At 38.7% G+C, this 27,201-nt stretch overlaps 2 protein-coding genes across 7 annotated transcripts; one reads left to right on the top strand and one right to left on the bottom strand.

The window, feature by feature from the left end:
* Positions 1-1,265: 1,265 nt before the first annotated feature.
* On the bottom strand, positions 1,266-7,340 carry NPY5R (neuropeptide Y receptor Y5). Its single transcript, XM_004775520.3, has 2 exons — positions 6,679-7,340; positions 1,266-2,942 (listed from the first exon to the last, which is right to left on the bottom strand). The coding sequence occupies exon 2, from the start codon at positions 2,931-2,933 to the stop codon at positions 1,593-1,595; it is 1,341 nt and encodes a 446-aa protein (XP_004775577.1). The 5' UTR covers positions 2,934-2,942; positions 6,679-7,340; the 3' UTR covers positions 1,266-1,592.
* NPY1R (neuropeptide Y receptor Y1) lies at positions 5,954-27,201 on the top strand. 6 transcript variants are annotated; one of them, XM_004775526.3, is made up of 4 exons: positions 5,954-6,393; positions 19,223-19,434; positions 24,495-25,342; positions 25,450-27,201. In XM_004775526.3, exons 3-4 carry the CDS (start codon positions 24,647-24,649, stop codon positions 25,900-25,902), a joined length of 1,149 nt encoding a protein of 382 aa, XP_004775583.1. In that variant the 5' UTR covers positions 5,954-6,393; positions 19,223-19,434; positions 24,495-24,646; the 3' UTR covers positions 25,903-27,201. The 6 variants fall into 6 exon arrangements, 5 of the variants coding, with proteins under 5 accessions (XP_004775583.1, XP_004775582.1, XP_004775584.1 ...); XM_004775525.3 differs by lacking the exon at positions 5,954-6,393 and adding an exon at positions 17,443-18,064; XM_045068432.1 differs by lacking the exon at positions 5,954-6,393 and adding an exon at positions 18,075-18,786.

Genomic DNA, 27,201 nt, shown 5'->3' with positions numbered 1-27,201 from the left:
CCCAAGCTGCCTGCTTCAGTTCTTAGTGATCTATAGAAGTAGTAGAATTTCATAAGCTGCTGCAGAGTCCTTGATCATGAATTTAAAGTTTCCCAGTAGTTGCCAAACTTGACAGGTACAAGAACAATAGAGCAGAGAGTGTGGGCTCAGAACAAAACCGAAAGTATGGCTGAGTCTCCATGTGACCACACAGTCAATGAAATGTCAGCAGGGGTGGACTGGGGTTGGACTCTCAGCTCCTCACCTTGCTGAGAACAGGCCATACATTATACAGGTGGACATGACATGGAGACCAGGCAGGAGAACTACTCCTCCGCTGGAGTTCAGTGAGAGTCAGCGTAAGGCACCATGTGGACCAGCACCATTTTCAACTTCCCCATGTGTAGACAACATCTAGGGAAGGAGCAGGAGGGTGTGTGAAAGAAAAACTCCATGGTGTCTGGATTTTCAATAGATTAGATACCTACCAGATTTACCTATTTGCAAACCTAAAATGTTTCCTGTTTTGTTTTATTTTTTGTTTGTTTTGTTTTTGTGGACAGGAGTCAATATAGTGGAGGGTTAAATCAGTTATAGGAACTGAAGACAGCAATGTTATTTTGTACATATGAGCTGTTTGTTAAAATATTCAATGATTTTCGGGGACTCAGTTTTTCAAAAAACTTTCTGAAATAAAAAGTTTTAATTGTAAAGCTTACTAAGATAGTATATGAGACCTCAGTACTGAAATAGCACAGAGTCTATCAATCATTCTGTATCTTGACCAAAAAATTTAACCTTTTTCTCCCCGCTGTGGATACTCAAAGTATTTTTAAATTATTTAATATTTGGAAATACAGATACTATTTATATTTCACATTTTAGATTGTAAAAGATGTATATAAAAACAATCTTTCTTTGATAGCATTAATGTGGTATAAGACTAGAAAAGATTTAAAATCTACTTTTATTTGTTAAATTAATTGTGTGTTACTTGAGAGTGGGGGCAAATGAACAATCTGACCAATTAGCAATAATAGGAAATCAGTGTTTTCCTGCCAAATTTGTACCCATTGCTTAGTTATAATCATGACTTGGGTGTACAGCTATCATTTGTTATGATTCGCTGAGCATACTAAATGTTTTCTGTATTTTCACAGACTAAATATTAAGAAGTCTATGAAACAGAAATGAAGACAAATAGATAATATATATTCCTCATATCTAAAATTAAATGAGTCTCAGGAAAAATATTTTTATTATAATTTTGAACCAAAAATACAGAGTTGGTTAGATACAACTTTTATTTTAAACAAAAGTTACAATTCATTTGTTTACAAGACAAGATGAAATGAACGTTAATACAATTACTTCTTACAGTGAAATTATAGATCGCATTGACACCAACTTTATACAACTAAATGAATTCATCATATTATATATAACACATTAAAGTTATTTTCCACATATTATGAACTGACATTCAACTCCAGAACTCTGTTACATAAATTCAACTTCATGTTACTAAAATTTATTTAATTTACATACAGAGTTATTGTGAATATGTTTTAGACGGTCTCAACATTTATTCTTTCCTTGGTAAACATTCAGAATTATGACAAATGAAGACACTGTATCAGGGAAATCAAATCAGCTTTGATCCCATTATTAAGAAAGCCATACAGAATAGGATTAAGGCAACAGGACATCATGCCTAACAAATGACAAATGCAATACACCAACTTGAAATGCCTGTTTGAAATAAGGTTATCATTAAAATCAGTTACCACATGGAAAAGGTGTAGTGGCATCCAGCTAACGGCAAACACTAGTATCAGTATGGTCAGTCTATAGAAAACACTTCGAGATCTCTTTTTGATTCTCATGATAGAACGGTTTACTCTCATTTCATGAACATCTGAGTTTTCTTCAGGTTTCATCTCAAAGCAGGTGGGGACCCTTGGTATGAATTTACTGGATGAAGAGGGCTGACTTTTTACAGAACCAAAGTTTTCTGGAAGCATTCTTGAGTGGTTCTCTTGAGGAGGTCTTGCTGGAGCAGGTAACACACAGGCTGTCTTCTTGCTGTATCTTCTTCTGTGTTTTCTGATGAATGAATAGCTCCATTTATGGCTGCTGGCAATTTTCACCTGAGGCCCACTCTTTTTGAATGGATGAAGAGTTAGGTTGATCATCTCATTTTCTTCTAGTTTGTTTTCTTTGTTGGACAACCCACAGCTTATACTCCTGCAGACACTGGTGTGGCTTACAGTGAGACATACCAAGGGAAGAATATACTGCACTAGCAATAAAGAGATAGTAAAAGCAATTCTGTATGAATCAGATGGCCACGACTCAACACATAAATATCTGCTGCTCAGCAATGCTGAACCAAACGTTTCCTGAAGTTCCACCAGACTGTGGAACACTGGAAGGGGAGAACAAATTGCAAAACCTAGTGTCCAGACGGTAGCAATCAGGAAGTAGCCATGATTTGCTGTTAAATTATTAGATATAGGGTGTTTTATCATGTGATACCTGACAATGGCAATTGATATCAGAATTAAAGTTGAGACCAGAACGGACACGCATTGTAGAAAAGGCATAATATGACACATGACTTTGCCAAACATCCACTGATCCAGCAGGACAGAGGTTAGTGTGAAAGGGGAGCAAAACAGCACAACCAAAATATCAGAGAAGGCCAAGTTTCCTATGAGGAAGTTGACCGTCGTCTTCTGATTACGCTTTCTCATGAGAGCCATTAAAATAAGAAGATTGCCCATAAAACCAAGAAGACTTACAAACGTATAAAGTCCAATCAGAAAATACTGCAAGTCATCCACACTGCTTTTATAGTCATCCCAGACGGGGAAATCAGAATTCCGAGTGGCAGCAGTATTGTTCTCGGTGGCAGGGGTCTTGTTATAAAACTCCTGGAGTTCTAAATCCATATTATAGCTCTGCTTGGAATAAAAAGACATTAGTTATCAACTTTTAAAAAATTACATGACTACTATACATTAATCCACTGAGAGGGAAATAAAATTTTAAAATCTGTTCCCATACTTTATTAATCTCCTAAACAAAGTTTCCTGAGGTCTTTAATTGGTTCCAAGTGCAGGGCAAATATCAGCCAATAACAATTACAGTAAATCTAAGTCTATCGTCATTTCTATGGTGTGTTACCTTGTGTTTAAATAGCAGATCATGTTTTTTAGATTTACGTAGATATAATGAAAGGGAAGGAAAATGCAAATGCATATAAAAACTTCAAGATATCCAATTTACAATAGCTCATTACTATGGTGTGGTCGTATACTCTTACCTTAAACATTCATTTGTTTCCAACTTCAAGCAAGGTCAAACTTAAAAGCCACCTGTCCTGAAGTATTCCTTGATCTACTCAATTGGCTGTGGGTCTCCTCTTTGGAATGCCCACATTGATCTGTTTACAGCTCTCAGGTGCTATATGTGACAATTTGCTTTGCAATGCAATTAAAAAACATAGCAGCCTACATTATCTATTAATAAGCAATGGAAAAGCAGAAAACTGCCTTTTACTCATTGTGGTATCTACCACAATACATGACCCAGTAACTCCACCATTGTAGGTGCTAAATAAATATTTATGGAAAAATAAAAAATTCAAACAAATGTCTAGTACCCTAAATATTATCTAATTTATGTGTATTCCAATGAAGCTTCTCAAGTGTAGCTTTTCAAATGTAGAAACACTATCCAGGAGTTAGTCTATAGTACAGGCGCTTACTAAGTGTTTATCAAGCTGTACTATTGACTATGTGTGCACAATACTCAATGGCAAAGTCATTCCCTGATCAATTCTTAGTCCTTTGAGATGTGCCAGATTATCACAGTTAGGATAGCCACTGACCTGTTAGTGTTTTTAAAAAGAAAATTTACCTGTTTATTTTTTAATTTAAAAATTGAAAATAACTTTCAGCTTTAGAAAGATTGAATAAATTCATATCATCTAAGGAAAATTTAGATCTTGAAGTTAAATGTAGAAATAATACTAATATCATACCCCATAAAAAGTTTTTTCTTATGTTTTTCCCTCTCCTCATGCTCATTCACTCATCTAGCATTCTTTTATTCATTTTATTTTGGTGTGATTGCAGTCAACCTTGTGCTGCTTTCCCTGGAGCCCCAGGCCATCCATCCCACCTCCACACAACCACACACACACACCTAATAACATGCTCTACCCTAAATGAGCATTTTGTGAATCTTTGCTCCAGTGACTTCTTACAACTGGAGATACTGCAAATGGGGCCAGGGGGAAGGAAGGGAATGCTAAGCTGTTTCTTTAACTTGCCATCTTATAGTATGGAGGCCAAAGGCAGGATACCCAACATGGGCCACACAATGGCAAGTAGATTATTTTGAGCTGAAAATAATCAAGACCCAAAAGACTCAGGTAGAAACTCTGACCTCCCCACCAACTGCCTAAAAAAATTTGGATAGAGGACCTGCACCCGGAAAAGAGCTATTTATAGAGATTCCTTTTTGCCTAAGAAACATATGTGCACAACAGGGCAACCTTCATTTTCCAAACATCTCCTCTCACCTTCCTGCCAATGGCTTTTCTCCCTTTCCCCTCTCCTTAGTTCAGGATGACATATATACCTCATTTTGCCTGTCTTTGGAATTTCCATGTCTGTGCAGATTCCCTGTAGGCAGGAAACTAAATTTGATTTTCTTCTGTTAATCTGTCTCATGGAAATTTAGTTCTTAGTCCAACTAGAAGAACTTTGGACAAAGAAAAATTTCTTCCTCCCTGACAATAGCCAGGGGATAATTCAAACAGTAGAAATTATTTGTCTAATAAGATTTGTCTTTTTTTTTAAATTGAAAATCAATGGTAGAGAAAATGAAAGAAAAAAAAAAACCACACACACACACAAAGGATTTCTTTTCTTAAATTTACTCCTTCACTTCTCTGAAAAGAACTATAAGCAAACCTATAGTGGAAATGTAGATCTGTTTAATAATTATCTACTTTTCAGCAAGTGTTATAATGAACACTGTACAATTTATAAAAACATAGATACTTTATACATAATAAGAGTAATGCAATATGTGTGCTTTTAAAATCTCAGAGTGCTAGAAAAATTATGAAATGTAACCAGAAAGTTTTAGAAATGAAATATTATTTTCGAAGTAATTCAATATTGACTGTGTGAAACCTTTGTTGTGTTTGCTTAGACATTTTCTTTTGTATCTAGTTTTAGCTCCCACCATCAGAATTCCCAGGCTGCAACATCAAACTTAATTCTCAGAGTAAAAAGTGAAAAGTTCTTTGTCAAAATGTGGTGACTTTTAGAAAGCAATGTCTTTGTAGACTTGTGCACTTTTCTGATATCATAATTTTCATATAAAAATTGATCTATAGCTGACACCAAGATGAATGAAATCTTCCGAATAGACTTTAGGTATGTTAAGTAGATAGTTCTTAAAGAGAATAGGAGGAACTGCGGGGAACTCAAAGGATACTGAAAGACAGCTACTAGATTTAAATAAGGTTCCTTTGATAGGATAATTCCCTGTCTTCTGATAAGGCACATCTTTTCACAAAGGATGACAGTCACACACAAAAGAATAAAATATATGTTTTTTCCCCCCTTCTAGCAATGATAAAATATCAGCTATTGCCTATTTTGCTATGATCCTGGAACAATGGCGAGATTCCATATTCTCAGATATTCCCATGATTTTATTTTAAAAGCTAGAATCTGGCAAAATTTGAGTTGGAAAGATAAATACAGCTTTGCTCAGCTGACAAACACGCAGGCTCGCACCACGCTTTCCTAATTCTAACAGCAGAGTTTCTTTTCCCTTGAGAAATCTGAAATGTAAAATTGCATTCCGGCTCAAAATTCTGCTGAGAGCCTCAGGCTATTCCAAGGTCTCTGGCAAAGTCTTTCGACTTTGATCCAACACGATGGTTAAGTTCCTTTAAAAGATAAACTGAAGGTCTGTGAACTTGGGGATAAAAAATTCCTTGTTTCTGGAATTCAAGGTGTGTACATGTATGGTATTGCTCGCATTTGTCCTATGAGGCCACCTTGCAAACAGGAACGCAAATCCAGGCGCGCAGCTGCCTCCAGGTCTGCGGCCAGCTGCGGGACTGCGCGGCAGGTGGACTGACCGAGGGGCGCCCGGTCGACTGCGCCCCAGGACCGCGCCGGAGCTCGGCTACGGCTGTGCACCAGCTGAACACCCTGTGGGCTGCGGTCCCCCTGCCTCGGATTCCGCCGGGCTGCACTCGCGGCTTGCCCCCAAGGGAAGCGCTAGGTCCCTGCAGAACCCCCTCCCGCTAGCTCCCGATCCAGCCCCAGAGAGGATTCCAGACACTCCTCCTGGATTCGGCCAGCGCCTGCCCCACCCCGGGTGAGTAGTTGCCCCGAACCAAAGAATTCCGCTTGGTCCCTTCCCCCTTTCCCTTGACGCCTACAATTGCCTGTTCCTCCATCCCAAACCCCCACTTTTCCATTCGCTTTGCCTTTGGCTTCCCCACTAGCCCTCCGGGGAGCCCAGACTACACCCGGGACCCGGGACGGGTGCGACTCCCCGGCCCCGCACCGACTCCTGCCCGAGCCAGGAACGGCCTCGGCCCCTCCCTGCAGGCCCACCCCCGCGCCGAAGGGAGCGGTGGGGAGAGGCTGAACCCGGTACCTCGGGGCGCCGGGGCCGGTGCTGGTGCCTCCGCTCCCGGGAACGCGGTCGCTTCTGCGCCCGGGCGGCGGCGACTGCAGGGGGAGCGCCTGGAGGTGGCGGTGGGGATGTGGTGGGGGTAGGGAGGAAGGAGCGGGGAGCAGCGGGGGTTTTAGAGGCGCCTCGGGAACACGTGACTGTTCCCGGGGACCCCGGAGACCCTGCTCTAGGGCGCCTGCTCCGCGACAGCCTCTCCCCAAGCCCGGGTTCGGGGCATCCCAGCCCCTATCTTGCTGTCTGGGGCCCCAGGGAGAAGCTGCAGGCCCTCGAGATGACACCCCGTCACTCTGGCCTCTGGTTCTCGGCCGAGGCCAAGTTAACTTGCCGAGCAGGAAGATTTTTGCCGGTTCTGTCCCCAGCCTGGTGAAGTGAACTCGGAGGAGTCTTGAGCTGATGTGGAAATGAGCGCTGGGGTACCTCTAAGAGCTTCGGCTCCATGAGAAAAAGCTTCAAGGCCCAGGTTTTCTCTTTGTTCGAAAAAAATAAAAACCAAAACCAAAACAGAATGCTGCTCTTTTTGCACCTTTTTGGAATGAAGAGGGGAGAAGTCTAGGCAGGGAGGCTGATCTGAAGGGGCAGGAGACACAACGGGGTCAGAATAGGAAAAAGGGTTTATTCCCATTCCTAAGGAGAGGTAGTTGTGGGCGTGGGCAAGCGGCGTGGAACTGGGGAGTAAGGCTGAAACGGAATCCACGTTTCTCAGGACTGTTGGGTAACATAAAGAAGATGGACAGAGCTGGATTGGGGTGGGGGAGAGGTAAAAAGAGTGGTCATAGGTTTTTGTTGTTGTTGTTTGTTGTTGTTTTTAAAACAGCAACCAAAACACACTACAAAATTTGGTCCTCTGTTTCTCCTCAACGTGATTTCCATCCCCATTGTTTCCAAATCTTTATTGCAGGTTTGCCTTATTTTTGTTAGTCATTCGTTGGCAGGTATTTTAGGCTTCTTTGTATTCTCAGTGTATCTGTGTGTGTGTGTGTGTGTGTGTGTTTGTAGGAGGCAGGGAATGCGGAGAGACACTGGAGACATTGGAAAGAGGTCCATATGTTCTTGAACATGGCCTTGCAGATGAAAGATTGTATTTCTTGTATATAACAAAACTGAAAAATGACCATGTGACAATCATAGGATCAAGGATTTGGTGATGAGTGAAATCCCATAGGACTGGTACTCTAAACTGGGGAGGACTGTATCCCTTGGTAGCAATGCAACTTGTAAATCTAGTTTCTGGGGGCAGCAAACCCTACCTGTTTCCCCAGAAGTGGACAAAAATTCTTGTGCCTCTTCTCTCCTGTATTTTAATATTCAGTACTCGAGGAATCTATATAGACGTCATTGTATTGGCAAGAGCTCTTAAATACCTCAAGTAAATCCAGTACCTATTTCATTATTTTCTGTCTTGTTTCTGGAATACTAGTACATTATCCCCCAAAAGCTGGACAAAATAGGCAGTCTGAACAGGCCCACTGGATTCTGTAGTTGGTGAGCTAAGGGATTATATGTGAAGAAGGGATGACTGGTAAGAAAACAAAGTTTGGTTCTTAGACTTTCTTAACTCCAACATCAATACGGTCAATCAAATACACATTGTCACAAAAATTTCTATTCTTCCATCCCTTGCATGGTTATAATACATACTTACTTCAAATATGCTTTGTTGTTAAAACAACTTCCAAATAAATCCCTTTGTGACTATCTTCCAAAATACTAACCTATGCTACAAGCTTTTGTATGTTAAAAATACAAGATGGATTTTTTTTCTTTTCCACAAATTTGTTATTTCTTTTAATAATCTCAACCCTTAAATTTAAGTAGCTGTTGCTATTATTGAGTATTAAAAATAAAAGGCCAACATGTCATTGAGATAAAGATTCCAATTAACCCACCTTTTTCTTCCACTGCACATACAAACATGGAAGCCTCAAAAAGCTTTCTTTAAATACACATTCAATATATGTAGAGTAAACAAATTATTTAAAAAAATCCTTCTTTTGAAGATTTGGTCAACTTGAAAATTCCAACAATATGCTACATCAGAAGATATGAAGATCTGTGTGCTTTTATCTTCAAATTTCCCAGGAGGGATTCAAGACTAATCATCATCACTCTTTGTAGAAGATAATAAGTAATTTTCGTATTTTATGGAGTAAATTCAAGCAGGTAGAGTACTACCTCTGGGAACACAAATAGTAATGTCCACCTCTGCTCTATGTATTTTTTCCTACTCACTACTTATAAAATGCACATTTGGGAAATTAAGCTGGATTTTATGTGTGCTACAAAATTAAACTGGCTATTATCCAGTTTTCATTGTTCTTCATCAGTTATGAAAGAAAGCATTTCTATAAAGGTGAAAGTTAAAACCTCTTGGGGCTCTTACAACAAATTATTGAATAATAAAACACTCTCCAAACGATGCCTGGGGTAACATTTCTCTGAGGAACCTGTCTATGGTTTTTGTCAAAATTATTGCTGCATTTTAATAACAGCTACCATTTGCAAAAAACAGTTACTAAAGTGCACTGACATAATCTCAGACAACATGTGATCTTTGTATATTAGTTATCAGAATAGTGGTGATTACAAAAAGTTGAAAAATAGTATTATTTTATTTGATGCATTTTTTTTTCTGTGAAAACTTTAGTTATTCATTAAGAGTAAACATTTCCTTTCCACTGTTTCTATCATGGTAAGTTTAATCCTTAATTCTTAAAAGACATGCAAAGGGCCATTTCCACATGTTATGAAAATATTTTTATGATGTGCATCACTGCTTTGATTTCTTTGGAATTGTAACAGTTTGTCATATGATCAATATTTAGGACTCAAAACAAGGAACTAACATAATTATGAAATACGTGCAGTTTTTTAAGGAACAAAGGCAATTGAAAAAAAAGTTAACCTAATGTTTTGGGTGCATAGAGACATTTTCCCAGAAAATTCAATGATAATTTTGAGGTCCTAAGAGGGCAGGATAAACATAATGATAAGCATTTTGATAAGCATTTTGCTACTTAAGCAATACTATATCTTTCCTTTTGATTCCCTAACAATTAAATCATTAAATATAAAGCAGTGACTGATCTTCAGACAGAATGTACAGTTCTTTTTTTAAAAATAAATTTTCCATGTTAAAAAATACATACACACATATATATGCGTGTGTGTGTATATGTATATATATACACACAATCACATACCACAGATGTATTTGTGTAATGGACACCTGTCAGAACACCTGGATTTCATCCAGGTTTTACTCCAATTTAATGGACAAATTAATTTAGACAAAACACTTTGACCTTTGTAATTTTCACTTCCTTTGTAAAATAAAATGTTCTAACTAGTAGATATATAAAGTCCTTTAAGCTCTGACTACATATGACTTTATTCCATTAACAAGCATGCATTATAGATATATGTGTAGAAAGAGAAACTTTTTGGATCTTTAGAAAAATTTGATGATCATAGAAATGGTTGCTATCCATATTCAAAAAAAAAAAAAGGAATACTGTTGATAGCTTTCCATTATTACTGGCACATTCTCTTCCCTGTATGTCTTACATACCAACAAATGATTCTTTATCTTATTATATTATTAAAAATTCAGCACAAAACATATAAAAGAAGAGAACATAGATTCCTTCAGAGGCATAATATTTCTATCAAATATTTCTATCAAATAAATCCATATATAGACCACATATTCTTCCCTGTTGTAAATCCAAACAAAAAATGATGATGTTGAAAAGTATCCCCCAATATGCTTTTTAAGAAATAAATTTTCATTTCTTAGCTAAGTTTTCATTGTTAGTATTTTTAATCTACTTATAAGTCTAAATATAGCCTCACTATATTTAAGTGGAAATGAAAGAGAACTAGTTTATTTGTTTTGGGTATGTTGGTTTGTTTTGAATAGTCTTTAAAAAGAATGTTTAGAGAACAGTTCAAATTATAAGCCCAGAATAAAAAGTTGATGTTGTTAAATGATATGCTCTTCCACAAGGTATCTGTTACCATATTCTTACTCTTATCCTGTTAATGGGTAATTCCGCTTTTAAAAGCATATTATTCAGCAGGTAGAAAAACTCATAAGACACTTTTCTGCTGGACAATATGTGCATTTTTTAAAGATTTTTATTTATTTATTTGAGAGAGAATGAAAGCGAGAGAGATCACAGAGGGAGAGGGAGAGGGAGAAGCAGATTTCCCCCTGAGCAGAGAGCCAGATGCAGGGCTTGATCCCAGAACCCATGACCTGAGGTGAAGGCAGTCACTTAACCAACTGAGCCACCCAGGTACTCCTGCATTTTTAAAGCCAGTAGAATTCATCTTTCAAGTTTATACTTAATAAGAAAAGCAGAATTAACACATAAAGGAAATTTTTAAAATGAGAAGAATCGTCAAGAGAAGTATATAGTAAGCATATATATGTATAAAATATATGTAGAATTTACATTTACATTATATATATACTATATAATATATAATGTGTGTGTATAAAAGAGCAGTAATTCATCATAAATAAAATGCCCAAGGTAGTTTTAAATGTTTCAGATGAACAAATGGGCTTGATTTGTGATGTTCATAATTTATGTTATCCTACATTATTCTTTGTTCTTCCATGAACTTTTTTACTATCTTGTGATTTACCAGACAGAATTTTAGGCTGTAAGTTTAGAGAGGTGAAAAGAGTAGTCACTGCCTTCCAGAGATCACAGCGTGGGTCTGTGCAAATAAACAATTCATTACATCTGATGTACTAAATTCTACGTTAGAAATAAACTTAGAGTACTGCAGGCATATGAATAAGGCACATTCAGCCTATGGGGTATTTGGGGATATGGAGAGAAATAAAATAGGGCTTTGTAGTCGAGAAGCTTTTGAATTGAAGTTTGAGGAACTGGTGAGAGTTAAATCCCCAGATGGCAGGGATGGACAAGTAAAAGGTGGAGAAATAGCGTGAAGGTGAGAGAGGAAGTTAACAGTCAGAGAAGTGCAAATAGTGTGATGTGACTGAGTGTGTGGGAAGTGGTGGAGGGTGATACTGAAAATATTGGTTAAAAGGACATTGCACTTGAAGGGTCTGGAGAGCAATTAGACTGTTTAAACTGAGGAGGGATGTAACTGGACCATTGTGAAAACCACTGAGGCAGAAAGACCCTTTTGCAAAGAAATAAGTAGAGCTTGTTGGTGTGAAGGAACACATTGGAGAGATGTTTAAGAGAAAAATCAATGGGAATGTGTGAGCAGTTGAATTTGAGAGTGTGAGAGAGAAACGTGGCACAGTTCTTAGATTCTGGTTTGAAGGATGGAGATGATGACAAGACTGAGATTCCTGTCCACTGGAAAGCACATTTGCCAAGGAAACCTGAAAGGTATCTGTCCTTTAGATGGAGATGTGTAGAATTGTGAGCCTACAGACAGGTAATTGGTGACAGAGGGTATGATTATGCATTAAGGTTAAAAAAAAAGAGAGAGAGAAGATTAAGAATGAGGTCTGTCATAAATTTGGGGATTTCAGGTCAATCAGGGAAAAGATAGGCAGTAACACACAAGCTTTTTGGGGGTAGTCTTGGACAGGGTTGCATGACAGGGGAAGTTTCTCCAGACAAGAGATCTTCCAAAGACAACAGCTTGGGGCTACCATCCAGAAGGGAGATAGGACAGGGGGTTCTGGGGGAGAAGGGGAAAATAGAGAGTGAGTTCACTTGCCTAGGTGATATCACTAAGTAACAAAGTGGGGAGACTTGGTTCAGAGAGCGCCAAAGCTCGGCAACAATTTGCTGTCTTTTATGGCAACAGGATTTGTCTTATCTCTGGTTAACAGATGATGGGTGCAGTTTCTCAGGGTATGAAAAGTAGATGTGCTCTAACTGGTTAAAGCGTATTTGTTTAGCTTACATTTAAAGCAATTAGATGTGTGGGAATTTGAGTTTGGTGCTGTCTGGCTTTGGGCTATTAATCCAAGCCTGCTGTGCAAAGAAGAAAACAATATGGGGGCCATTTTAGGCAAATACACCGGTGCTATTTCAGGCCTGTTTATATAGCAGGATCCTAAGGAGGGAAACACCTAAGAAATAGAGGGAGACAGCAGAACCTAGGAGAGAAAACTAAGGAACATCTAATAAGGAACAAGGAAAGCCTGAAGTGTGGAGTTTATGAAGTCAAAGGAAAAGAAAATTCCAAGAGCAGAGGATGGTCAAGAGAGTCAAACACAACATAAAGAATAAATATAATAATGTCTGAATCGTTTCCACTGGCTTTGATCATTGGTGTCATAGCAGGGGTGGTTTCAGGTGGGCCATATTTGAGGAGCAAAGACGGGGATAGTAAATGTTTGTTTTTGGAGAAGTTACCAGGAAAGAGAAGGCAGCTACAGAAACTATGACATGGGTGAGGAAGATACAATGAAGAAAGAGGAATTTTATTTTTATTTTCATTTTAGTGTTTCACCAAGAAAACTGAATTGTTAAATAAACTGGTTTTATATTATTTTGTAACAAACCTCCCAAATTTAATGGAATAAAACAACAACTCACTCATGAATTTTATGTTCATGGATTGAGTGGGAGAGCACAGTGGTGGTGGCTTGTCTCTGTCACATGGTGTTTGGGGTGTCAGCTGAGAAAACTCTGGGCTAGACTGACTCAAAGCCTGGGGGTTGAAACAGCTGGGACAGAGCAGTCACTGCTGAAACGAGGGATGGAGAAGTGAGGGAGTAAGTGCTCTATGGCTTTTACTTAACTCAGAAGGAAGGAGGAGTCTGTTGAAACTGAGGGTATGAAATAGGAGGCTGGGAGAGAAGGGGGACAATTCGGAGAATCTTCTAAAAGGAAAGAAATAGGAAGTCACTCAAGCCCAAGAATTTCTGGGTAATATTTAAGGCTCCCCTAAGGTTGTTTTGTTTTGTTTTGTTTTAAGACTTTGTTTATTTATTTGTCAGAGGGAGAGAACGCAAGTAGGGGGAGTAGCAGAAGGAGAGGGAGAAGCAGACTCCCCACCAAACAGGGAACCTGATGCAGAAGTCCTTCCCAGGACCCTGGGATCCTGGCCTGAGCCAAAGGTAGACAATGGGTTGAACCACTCAGGTGTCTCTCAGCTACAGTTTTGAATAATCTGTGCAGTTCAGTGATTTCTATCTTTATGCTATGCTACTAGAGGGTAGTAGTCAAGCAATTTCCTGGGTGCTGAAGAGTCCGATTATACCCCAGCTATCTTTGGATATTTATCCTCTTTCTAGATTTCTGTTTATCTGGGGGAAAGAAAAGCAATGTCTAGACTTTAAACAAAGGAATGAAGAAGGGAAACTTACCTAAGCAAAGTGACACCTAGGAACATTTCATACCACCTTTGTCCAGTTTGTAATGTTTATGTGGACATAGGAGTCTTTTTTTAGTTTTTCCTTTGGGAAAAATTGCACTATCTCAGGGATGTGACATAGATTTACATTACAGAGCCAAGTCTGGTCTAATGATATTGGCTGCTTGTATGGTTGTGTTGTGTTGTGTTGTGTTGTGAAAGGATCTAATACTAAGGATGAGATTTTGGGGTGGAGGTGGTGTGAGGTGGAAGTGGAGCCAGATGAGCTGTCAGAGACATTTGTCATAGATGATGGCAGGTCTGGAGGGGGCATTCACACCTGCCCTTCTCACCAGCTGTTCCACTCCACACCTTTGAGTATGGAGATGTGAAGGGAATAGTAATAATTATCATCAAAAGCAATAGTAGTAACATTCACAAAGCTCTGTTCATTATACCATGTAATAAATACACGATGTGACACTTTTGTAAAATAGCATTACACTTTTGTTGACTGTCTAAAGGGTGTCAGACAAGGTGGGATCTGCAGGAGAATGTTTGGATATTTACTAAATAATTTGAAGACCCTAGTCCTCTAGAGTCTTATTCTGACAGTTTTAAAACAAATGCTCTGAATTTGTAGTCTATGTAATGAAATGAGAACTTTCTTGAAGTGCATTCTCATTTCAAATCAAGAACAAATCCATAAATACTACTTAGTTTCTCTACACAAAGAAGGTAATTGAATTGCTTGCCTACCTACGTGTATACTAACATTTTAACTAAATTGTTACTTCTTTCTGCAAGTTAATTCTTAAAAGACAATTGAATTAAGTGATTGTATTGACCATTTGATTATATTAAGCAATTTAGTCAAAACTCTTTACCTCCTGTATTTCATTGGTTCGAAGATGAGGAATTTAAAAAATATTTTAGTACTCTAACTTTGAGATTCATTTACAATTGGTTATGTGTCATTGCTTTACTGGAAGCATTTTCTTTCTTCTTCAGTGGTCCATAAAATAATGTTGCAATCTATATTTTGTGACATCACTGATTCAAATAAATGCAATAGGTAATTACAGAAAGAAGGAAAAACTGGCACCTAATTAATGCATAGAATATGAACTGATTCATGGTTCATATTAAGTTTTACCCCAATGGAATTTTTTCCTTCAGTGGCATCCACTTTATAGTTTTCATATGTAGTGTAAATGTCTATCAAGATTTTTCTGAGTCATAATTTATGATAACTTTCCTGTATCGAGCCTAATAGCATTTTAGAATCTTTAACCCTTGCAGCAGAAATTTATCAGGAGACCAAAAAAGAAGGTACAATGGATAAATTCCATCAGCAGATATAGTGATACACTTTTATCTATGCAGTCATTGAATCATTCTATTTAAAGGGCCAGACCATGTTTTAGATGATAAAACTAAGGTCTATAGAGATTTAATGAGCAGGGTCTTCTGTTTAAATGATAGAAAAAAAACTTGCCCAAGAGCACATGAGAACAGGTCATTAGTTTAATTCTCCTAGTCATGGCTTATAGGCCAGATGGCAATGAAATTTCAGAAAGAAATACATGAAATGGAAAAAAGTTCTCTCTCCCTAACAAAGATGAGGTTTTATCTAGCTTGAATCCCAGATAAGAAAGTATGCAACTGGCTGTTCATTAAACAGTAGAAAAAGAACTTATCTTTATTTCACACATATATTCTCTTTAGTATATCTTTTGAGGAATTCAGATTATTCTTTAACACATGTCTTCTGAGGAACTCAGATTACTTTATATCAAACCTTCCATAAGATTACATTATAAGAGGATCTTATGGTGTATTTGGTTATTATATATGCTGAATTTTTTTTATTTTACAATTTAAAAAATTTTATTTATGTTTTACACCGTGGGACAGTTCTTAATAAATGATATTTCTTGAGAATTATACAATTTGTTGCTGTTGTTGAACATTTTGAAACTTCTTTTTGTACCACAAAATTTGACATAGAAAAGTCTTTGAGACCAATGATCTTTCAAAGATTGGTATTTGATATTTAATATTTCAAGGATGCAACTTTATAAATTTGCCTTATGGGTGACAATTTGTAACAATTCAGTTAATAAAATGGTAAACTACATGAGCCACAGTAGTTTAAACATTACTATAGACATGCCTTTATTAACATTCTTGGAAAATACAGAAAAGAAAGTGTCTAATGAGTCCAGATTACATATTCAACTCCAAAATATTTGCTGACATAGTAAAAATGCTACATAAAAATGTATTCCTCAAAGAAGATTAGATAACTTAATTTGTAATTCTTGCAGTAGACTGAGAACAGTCAATTTGATAATCAGAACCTTGGGGCAAACTTCTCAGAATGTGACTTGAGGGAATGGAGTAGACAGAAGGCAACAAGAAATCTAAAGAGTTATTGCTCTTTAAAAAACTGAGGTTCCTAAGTTAGGCTTTATATTTTTGTCCTTGGTTAAAAAAAAGAAGAAGAAGAAAGAAAAGAACTTAAAAAGAAAATATATATGCCATTTTACTGTTTAACCAGTAGTAGGATTTTGTAAAATGTATGCTCACATCTATTATTGTAGTTTATTACATGAGCATGATATTTTAATTCTTTCCCGTTTCAAGTGTATAAAAATATTTCTAATAACAAATAATTTAGAAAGATTTCCTGGGGGAAAAAACCCAGAAATGTTTACATCACTATATAAATAAACCAGCTATGACTTATACTGAACTTTAAGTGTTTATTTTGCCTAATAGCCAGAGAAAGAAAACATCTTTTAACAGTGTAAAGTTCAGGTCATTCCATTTTTCTTGAAATTTTGTTTTGTCTTAGTTTGAAGACAGAATGCAATCATAGTTGTTGTGCGTATCCTAGGCAGTGTTGTTTATCTTTATTAGGAACACTTTTTATTTTCTGGCAGCTTGATTTGGAAGAAGTTGTATTCATCCTCACCAGTAAACAATTATTGTGTGCATGTGTTTGCGAAATACACAACTTTGGTTTTTCAAAGTGGAACACAACTATGCAAAACATCTAAGATCAGTGTATCAGTAATTATCCAGAATCCCCCGGCACCATGATGGGTTTGCCACTGTCAAGGTCCTCTTGTGTACATGCCATTCTTTCCTTCATAACGTTCAGTACAGCAGTAGACTAAGCTCCGAGGCAATGGCATTGACTCTTTTTGACCAGTAGGGAAATGTTCTGTTCATCGTGCTCCCCTAAAGAATGCAGCTAGGCACTGGGAACAAACCTGACGGCATTTTCTCAGTGGAAAGAAAGGACTGCAGGGTCAGGCTGTCTCCTCCGAGATTTGCTACTTTATTATCATTATTATTATTATTATTATTATTATTTTAAAATAAAGGTCGTCTCTTTGTTCGCTTTTAAAACGGGGAAAAATCTTCTCGGCACTGCTGTGCGAAATATACAAACGTCACAAAAGAAAGGGAGAAACCTATTAGTGGCATTGTTGCGGTGACTTCCACGCTTCCTTTTCTCCCAAATACCAATGCCTTTCATTCTTGAGTTCGGCGGCCGCTCCCGCTTTTCGGCCGGTTACAACTTCGGCCACAAGATGGCACTGACCCGCAAACAAAGGGACACACCGCGGCTCCGACTTCGGAAGAGCCTCCGAACGCCGTCTCGCCTTCCCGGGAGTCGAGGGGTGCGCGGACGAGGGCTTACTTTGCTCTGCTCCGTGCGTCTGTGTCGAACAACGTGCGGATAGGTTTAATTGCTCTTCTTTCCAGAATTCCTAGGCAACGCGCCCCAGAGGTGGACGTCCAAGCCGGGGTGGCTGCGGGGGGGAGCATCGGGCGCTACTCGCGGGGCGCCGTCACGTGATCCGGGGATGAGGTGGAGTTCGGCTTTAAGGGGGCGTCTCTTCCTATCTTCATCAATCTTTAGGATTTGAGCAGGAGAAATACCAGCGGATCTTTTCTCCCCTCTCTGCGCCCTTCCGTTACCGTTCTTCCCGCTTTCATAAACGGGCGGAAAAGACGAATCCAACGGAGGGTAAGTTTCAAGTTTACACGTTTTAAGGGACTTTTGGAGAAATCTCTCATTGATGGCGTGAAGGATGAGAGAGGGAAAAAAAAAAAAAAAGTACGAGTGCCCGAAATTGACTCTGGGAAACTGAGGTGGGGCGCGGCCGGCCTTTCCCTTGGGCTCTCGGTGCAGGCAGGTCGCAAGGTGTTGCAGAGGATCGGACCGCGCCGGGACTGCTGCCCGCGGATGCGGGCCGACGTTAGGAACCGGGAGTTGGCGGCATCCGCACACCTTGCTTCCCCAAGGCTTCTGCACCGGGGTACAAGTTCTCCCCACTTGGGGTTCTCCTAAGACCGTCTTCCCCTGACCTCTCTTATCTTTGGCGTTTTTCTGGAGCCGGCTGCCCAGTCGAGGATCGGGTCGCTGGGATGGTCTGGGGAATGGGAGCGGGGGGTTGGCCGGCGGTCCCCCTTGGTCCCCCTCGCGCCGCACGTGTTCCGCAGGGAGCTGGCGAAGGCGCGGGCTTGCCTGGGGGGCCTCGGACCTGAGCGCAGGCACGGTCCCCCCGCCCCCCCGGACACTTGTGGGTTCCGCGCATCTGGCCAGGAAAGGAGCCCCTCTCCCTCGGTGCTGACCCGTCCAGTCTGTGCGCCCTGGTAGTACACCCTGAGCCGTATTCTTTCAATCACTGAACTCTTCAGCTGCTTTTAGAACAGCGATGACGGAACCTGGCAAGATGAGGAGATCGGGTATGGACGGGAGGTACAGGTGGTTTAAGAGTGCTCCGCTGGTCTCCAGGTAGACTGCAGCGGCGAATGTTTTAAGAACTGATGTTAGTCACAGAGAACTGTATTTGGACTCTGCCCCTTTTTAAAAATTTTTTATTGGTTTGGATGCCTTTGTTTGCCAGTCTCATCATCATAGGTAGAGATGTTCCTTGATACATGGGTGGCAAACGGGTGTTCGTGAAGGCGTGGGGGGTGGGGAGGGCGGGAAGGTTAAGGATGAGGAAAATTTGGGGCAATTTACCTAGTTACACAATATGAAAAAGGTGGGCATGGAATTTTGATTGAACATGCCGTTTCTTTCTCTGCCAACTGCTGGAGCACAGAAAAACCTAGGGGAAGGCAGAGAGGGAGTGTGTTTTGACATTTATTTTCACTTTTTCTCCCCCCCCCACCCCAGAGTGCTCAGATTTGTCATGCCCACCTGGATCCTGTGCAAAAGCCTAACTCACTAGGTGACACGCAGGCGGGGGGGGCGTTCAGAGCCTGCCTGTCTCTACCTGCGCAGAAACGTAGAAGCAGTATCTGGCAGTCCCAAGACTCTAGAATGCTTCTCTGGTGAAGAAGAGAGCAGAAAGCTATCCAGCCCAGCTGCCCACCTATGTCTAAAGCGTGAGTGCTTTTCGGGGGGTGACTACCGCATTCTGAGTCTTCCCTTATCATTTTAAGGCAGCTGTCGTTGAACCAGGGGAGGAAGAAACAGGATTACGTAATCACACAGACAAATTAGCAGTAACTTTGGGAGGCTGTGTGTAACAAGCCTGGCATTTCTTTTCCAAAACAAGTAAGGTGAACAGACAGTTCTGAGGTATGAAAAAATGTATCTGCTGTAGACTACGACCAGCAAGTTGTATTTTCAGGTAGTGACAGCACTAAGAAAGGCAAGCAGTGAAAGGCCAGCATTGTCGTTGGAAAGGAGAAGGAAATTTCCCTTTGAAAGGGGACCACGTTTCCAACTATTGATGCATGTAGCATCTCTATTGTCTCTAATTGCTCATAACAGCTATACTGAGATTTAACAGGCTTTAATTTTTGCAGTGTCTGTAGTTGTGTATCTTATTATAAATATCGGGATGGTAACTATCAAATTATTTTCCTTTTCAAAGATAATGTATATAAATTCCTTTCAGTATTATTCTCTGACAACTATTCTTTCTTGAAGTTATACTAAGGTAGGCTGAAAATACACATTTTATCCAATGCAGAATTGTTTTATCAAACTAGAATGACTATCATATATGCACTTAGAAAAGGAAGCTTTGCAAATACTTTAAAAAAAATTAGTTTACATTTTCTGTATAGCTAACTTAACGTCTACTTAGTAGAAAGACTACTGTTCCTTACCAGAGCATGTCCATCAAATATAATTTCATTAAAAAAAATATAATTTCAAAGGTGTCAGAGTTGAATTTCAGTATTCACCTAAGACCATAAGAAACTGCCTTTGTAGCCCACACAATGTATTATGTGTTGGATTTTGTCAAAATAAGTCAGTGGGTTTAAAATTTCTATTTTTCTTCCTTTCCACGGTAAACACTTTAGTCCGTGCCTCCGTTATCTCTAATCTGGATTTTTGTATTAGCCTCTTAATGAATCTCTCTCCTTCTTCTCTTTCCTATCTTAAGTCTGTTGAAAACAGCAAATAGAGTAACATTTAAAACAAGCCATATAACTTCACGCCTTTACCAAAGACTCTCCAGTGATTCCTCATCTTTCCCAAGAAAAAGTCAAACTGTCCCGTGGAATAAGTCCTTAATGTAATCTGTTCCTCTTCAGTTTACCCTTTCTAATTAACTTTCTACTAGTCTCTCCCTTATTTATGGCACTTCTCATTGCTTTTTAGCGTACCAGGAACACTCCAGCCTTAAGGATTTTATGTTTGTTCTTTTCACATGGGATGCAGTCCCTGACATATCCCATACATGGCTTCCTCACTTACCACTTTCAAGTCTTAGTTCATATGCCATCTTTTCAGACAAGCAGAGGCCTTCCTTATGACCCAGTAACAAAGTGTAACTTCCAACAACCCCAGTTCCCCTTCGTTGCTTTTCTGTGTAATACTTACCATCTGCCATACTTTCCCCTGTACCAATTTATTTTTTCTTGGCTTTCTTTGCCCACAAGACTAGAAACTCAAAAGACAAGGTCACTGTTGTCTCCACTAAAACCATGCCTGACACAAACTAAGTGTTCAATAAATATTTACTGGATGAATGAATTTTCTTTCAGAAACAATTCCTTTTTTATAAACATGGAAATGGAGGGGCGCCTGGGTGGCTCAGTGGGTTAAGCCGCTGCCTTCGGCTCAGTCATGTTCTCAGGGTCCTGGGATCAAGTCCTGCATCGGGCTCTCTGCTCAGCAGGGAGCCTGCTTCCTTCTCTCTCTCTCTCTGCCTACCTCTCCGTCTACTTGTGATTTCTCTCTGTCAAATAAATAAATAAAATCTTTAAAAAAAAACAAACAAACATGGAAATGGAACATTTCCCCTTATATACCTGACCTAATATAGTGAGTATTGTAATTAGTATCCATCAGCCATGTAAAAGGACTATGACAGAATTCAGTTATTGATATTAGGATTAATTCACACAAGAATGTACTATTCCAGCCGTGAGCCTACAATGTCAGTCAACAGATTTTTGTTCTAAATCTAGTATTTGGAAGGTGCTATGAGGTATATACACTACGTGCCTTAAAAAGATTATAGCGTAAGTGGGAGGAGCCAGTTAAGGATTCAGGGGCACTAAATGGTGCTTTGAAAGATGGGTAGCATTTGAATTGGTGATGAGACAGAGTACCCAGCAAGAGCAATGGCAGAGACAGAGATGAATACAGAAGCTAAAACAGGCTAGGGGGCACTTGGTGTACTGTGAAGACACTGACCTACTTGGAACAGAGCATTCACCATGGGGCTCTTGCGGCAGGAAGTGAAAGGCAAAGGGAAGCAAAATGTAGAGGTCTTCAAGTGTTAGGCTGAGGAATGCACTCATAATGTCTTTTTCCAGGATACTTATTTCTCTGGTGTGTGTAGTGACAGGGAGCCATGAGAAGTTGTGGGATAAAGAGGATGCACTTTCCAATCAAGCTAGTTTTACTTTAAATAATGAAGAGAAACTCACAATTAACTAATAAGTCATGTTGAATAACTTGGCAGCAACAGGAATATGAGGTATGATGGGAAAATTTTCTTGAATTCTTCAGTGAGGAATTTGTAAAGAAATGTTAGATTATTACTTACTTCTTCAGGGTTTGTTCTCAGACACTAAGAAGAAGATTATTCTCTCTGCCTTTAGCATTTTTTTAAAGATTTTATTAATTTATTTGACACAGAAAGAGAGATCACAAACAGGGGGAGTAGAAGAGGGAAAAGCAGACTCTCTGCGAGCTGGGAGCCTATGTGGGATTCAATCCCTGAACCCTGGGGTCATGACCTGAGCTGAAGGCAGATGCTTAACGACTGAGCCAACCACGTACCCCATGCCTTTGGCATTCTTGAGAGATAAAGGGTGATGGCTGCATGAGTTCAGGAGCCATTATGCATTGGTTGTTGCACAGAGGAAGGGGGAGCCATACTTCTAAAAACATTTACACTGTATGGTAACTAACATAACATAATTACCAAAAAAAAAGGAAAAACAAACAAAAAGTTTACACTTGAAATCATTCCTAGTCTTAATTCTTCCATTATCACTAAATGTTAGAAACCTTTATTTTTTTAAATGTATTTTTTTTAAGATTTTATTTATTTATTTGACAGACCGAGATCACAAGTAGGCAGAGAGGCAGGCAGAGAGAGAGAGAGAGAGAGAGAGAGAGGAGGAAGCAGGCTCCCTGCTGAGCAGAGAGCCCTATGGGGGGGCTCCATCCCAGGACGCTGGGATCATGACCCAAGCCTAAGGCAGAAGCTTTAACCCATTGAGCCACCCAGGTGCCCAGAAAACTTTATTTTTATTCTTCAGTTTTCTAAAGTCAAGTTGTGATTTTATAATAAAAAACACCTCATATTCTAGAAAGCGAAAACACTCAAGGAAAATTTCATTAGATGTGCCTCTTAAAAAGCAAATGTTCACTAAATTTCTTATCTCCTTTGAACTGGAAGTAAATCTGCATGATTTTCTTTATTCTCACATAGAAAAAGAAATAAATGCAATTCCCTTTCTTAACACAGGCACAATAGCCTGTTAATTAACATAAGAAACCCTGAATCGCATATATTTATTTAGCAAACTAGAGGAAATCAGATTTTTTTAAAAGGAGCTTTTCATCTCTAAAACCACTGTCTGTAATTTCTCTTGTTGGTTAGAAAAGAGTCTTTGTGTCACAAAATGCTGTGAAAGATCAAAATTACCCCAAACGTGTAGGTCCCTGCCTTGTATCAGTATACAGTCTAGTGGGGAGGGAGGATATTTACATGTATAAAACCTTAGAAATCCTTTGAAAACTGCTGATGTATTAAAATCCTAGAACCTTAAAGTTAGAAGGAATTTCAGTTACAGTCATTTAAATCTCCCATACAATGTAAGAGCTCCCCAAAAGTCTTTCATACAGTAGCTGCAAACTCTTGTGTATGGAGCATCCCAGAGTTTTGCAGGCAGTTGATTTTCTTTCATTAAACTTTTGTTCCTCATAATGATGTGAAATTTGTTTTGTTTTATTTTTATTTTTTTTAAAGGTTTTATTTATTTATTTGACAGAGAGAGAGAGAGACAGAGATCACAAGCAGGCAGAGAGGCAGGCAGAGGCAGAGAGAGAAGCAGGCTCCCCGCTGAGCAAGGAGCCCGATACGGGGCTCGATCCCAGGACCCTGATCATGACCTGAGCTGAAGGCAGCGGCTTAACCCACTGAGCCACCCAGGTGCCCCTGTTTTGTTTTATTTTTAATACACACTGTGTTATACTTTCCCTGGTCCTATTTCTTACTTGTATAGTTAGGAATGATATTTTAAGCCCAGTTCCCCAGGGTACATGCTACCCATTCAAATATGAGAAGACGTCTATACCGTTCCTGGTCTTTTCTGGATTAAACGTCTTCTGATTATCTGTTTTGTGTGTGTTGAGTTTGAGGAGTTCTTTATAGATCTTGGATATCAGCCCTTTGGAGTAACAAAGGTTTCTGATATTTCTGATATTTCACTGTATTGATGATCTCCTTTTGCATATACTTGTGCTAAATAATGTCTGCCTTAAAGAGCAGGTCACTATATGGTTGAGTTTTTAGTACAACTTAATGAATTAGTTCATTTCTATAGTAGGAAGAATAAGGGAAATTTGTATTATTGTTTTTTCTTTATTATTGTTTTTTCTTTATTTCATAGCTTATGTGTTAATCTGTGCATTATTTTTTTCCATAATCATATTTTTATAATGTTTAGGAATCTGTAACATTGGTTTCTATAAAACTTTTGGGGGTAAGATTTACATACACCTTACTAATTTACAGACTACTACATTTTGCTGAATCAAAATGTAGTAATTGCAAGTCCAATTAAAAATATTAGAATTGTTTTTCTAAAAATGTTTGCACGGTCTCTGCTGTTTTAAAAAGATGTTTATACAGATTACATTTGTTTATTTATTTCAATGTCTTCACTTAAAACAGTATTATGAGTCAGAATTTATACTGACTTCTCTGAATAAAATTAGTAATGCCATTGGTCATTTTTCTTTACAGATTGTTCAGTTCAAGGGAATGAAGAATTCAGAATTATTTTGAGAAATGGATTCCAATATGGAGAATTAAGAAAAAGCTGAACATTTGATCTGCTTTGAAGAAACATATTTTCCATTTGTCTAGCGTAATCTATAACAACCAAACCAATCAAAATGAATTCAACATTATTTTCCCAGGTTGAAAATCATTCAATCTTCTGTAATTTTTCAGAGAATTCCCAGTTTTTGGCTTTTGAAAGCGATGATTGTCATCTGCCCTTGGCCATGATATTTACATTAGCTCTCGCTTACGGAGCTGTAATTATTCTTGGGGTCTCCGGAAATCTGGCCTTAATTATAATCATCTTGAAACAAAAGGAGATGAGAAATGTTACCAATATCCTGATTGTGAACCTTTCCTTCTCAGACTTGCTTGTTGCCATCATGTGTCTCCCTTTCACATTTGTCTACACCTTAATGGACCACTGGGTTTTTGGTGAGGCAATGTGCAAGTTGAATCCTTTTGTGCAATGTGTTTCAATCACCGTGTCCATTTTCTCTCTGGTTCTCATTGCTGTGGAGCGCCATCAGCTGATAATCAACCCGCGAGGGTGGAGACCCAGTAACAGACATGCTTATGTAGGTATTGCTGTCATTTGGGTCCTTGCTGTGGTTTCCTCTCTACCTTTCCTCATCTATCAAGTATTGACAGATGAGCCGTTCCAGAATGTAACACTTGACGCATTCAAGGACAAATACGTGTGCTTTGATAAGTTTCCATCGGACTCCCATAGGTTATCTTATACAACTCTCCTCTTGATGCTGCAGTATTTTGGCCCACTCTGTTTTATATTTATTTGCTACTTCAAGGTAAGAAAACGTTTCCCCTACCACTTCCATTTTAACCTTCTTTCCACAGAATTCCACATTAAATTCGTGGTTCTATTTGAACTTTTTTCTTTCCCCCCTCTCTGTAGATATATATACGCTTAAAAAGGAGAAACAACATGATGGACAAGATGAGAGACAATAAATACAGGTCCAGTGAAACCAAAAGAATCAACATCATGCTGTTGTCCATCGTAGTAGCATTTGCAGTCTGCTGGCTACCCCTTACCATCTTTAACACTGTGTTTGATTGGAATCATCAGATCATTGCTACCTGCAACCACAATCTGTTATTCCTGCTGTGCCACCTTACAGCAATGATTTCCACTTGTGTCAACCCCATATTTTATGGATTTCTGAACAAAAATTTCCAGAGAGACTTGCAGTTCTTCTTTAACTTTTGTGATTTCCGGTCTCGGGATGATGATTATGAGACAATAGCCATGTCTACCATGCACACAGATGTTTCTAAGACTTCTTTGAAACAAGCAAGCCCAGTCGCATTTAAGAAAATCAACACTGATGATAATGAAAAAATCTGAAACTCCTGTAGAATATGGTCCCAAATGACATCTGTCTAAAAACAAGCACAACCTGTAACATCTTTTCATTACCTGTTCCCCCAGGGAATGAGGTTATAATCATTTAAGAAAGACCAAGATTTGCTTGTCTTGCTTTTTAATGCTTTTATTGTAGCTGTCATAATTACACTGGGACAAAATGTATGGGCTTTGGAATCTTCTGGCAATAGTTTTGACCAGACATCCTTGAAGTGCTTTTTGTAAACTTCTGCATATAATACAAAGACTTTTATATTCAATTTGTTGGAATGAAGTTTCTTTAAATTATTACTATTGACTGACTTTAGAAGCACTGCATCTGAGACTCATTAGGTCAGGCCATCCTGTGTTGATTAGATTAGACGGTCATTGGACTGGGCAATCTTGATGTAATGATAGACATATTTCAGTCTGTTACAGAGGTGATAGCATGCAAGAGCAGCATTTGAGATGTGGAGTTAAGCCTACCCGTCTTGCAGACCTATAGTCTGAAGTCACTGAGTTGTTTGCTTTTTTTTTTTTTTTTTGCTGTAAGACCGGATTTAATTTGCTCCTGATTATCACTTGAGATAAAAATGCATTAAAAAAATACTTATCAGCTGTGAATATCATGGGGAATTGGGCCACCCACAAGAATTAAGTGGGAAAGCAATTCTCTAACTTCAAAACTATTTTGGTACCTGACAACCAAAGGATTTCAGAGTAATTAATTTAACAAGAAAATTAGTATTGCAGCATATATTTGAATTGTATTCCTCGGAATTGTTCGTCATGAGGTTTTCATTCTTCACAGACTATTCAGTGTTTGTCAAGCATAAATCTATATGTGACTCAAAAGACATTTCCAGCTTACAATACATAAAAACACAAAGTGTATTTTCCATACATCAGTGCCTACAAAGTAACACATTTTTAACTTTTTCAATGTCCATTCTTCAAAAAAGGACACCAAAGTATGCTGTTAAAAGAATGTTCACTCTGGCTAGCAGGGCTAAATACCTAAAAACTGAGAACACTTCATATAACCCATATTAACCTGTATAAACTGTGTGCCTTGTGGAGTCATAAATAATGTACTTTATAAACTACTAAGTGGCTGTGTCATGTTAATATATTTAATTTTATGTATTGTATATCATGATTGAGCCTCAGAATCATTTGGAGCAAAGATATTTTAAGGAACAAGATACAACTTCAGTGTATTATAAAAGTATTAAATGTGTTTGATTTTAGAAAGACAGACATTTTCTTTATTAAAATTGTTTTTGCTTTTTCTGACTA

This window comes from Mustela putorius, unplaced genomic scaffold (genome assembly GCF_011764305.1).
Source record: "Mustela putorius furo isolate JIRA1106 unplaced genomic scaffold, ASM1176430v1.1 tig00003907_pilon_pilon_pilon:0A:0A:0A:0A, whole genome shotgun sequence".
NCBI lineage: Eukaryota > Metazoa > Chordata > Mammalia > Carnivora > Mustelidae > Mustela > Mustela putorius.
The sequence above is the reverse complement of the archived record's forward strand: the minus strand, read 5'-3'. Positions and strand labels throughout refer to the sequence as shown.

Excerpts from the sequence above, each read along its gene's own strand:
- NPY5R (XM_004775520.3), bottom strand. The coding sequence starts at position 2,933 with ATGGATTTAGAACTCCAGGAGTTTTATAACAAGACCCCTGCCACCGAG.
- NPY1R (XM_004775526.3), top strand. The coding sequence starts at position 24,647 with ATGAATTCAACATTATTTTCCCAGGTTGAAAATCATTCAATCTTCTGT. Across the intron at positions 25,343-25,449 it reads TATTTATTTGCTACTTCAAG|ATATATATACGCTTAAAAAG; the intron begins GTAAGAAAACGT and ends CCCTCTCTGTAG.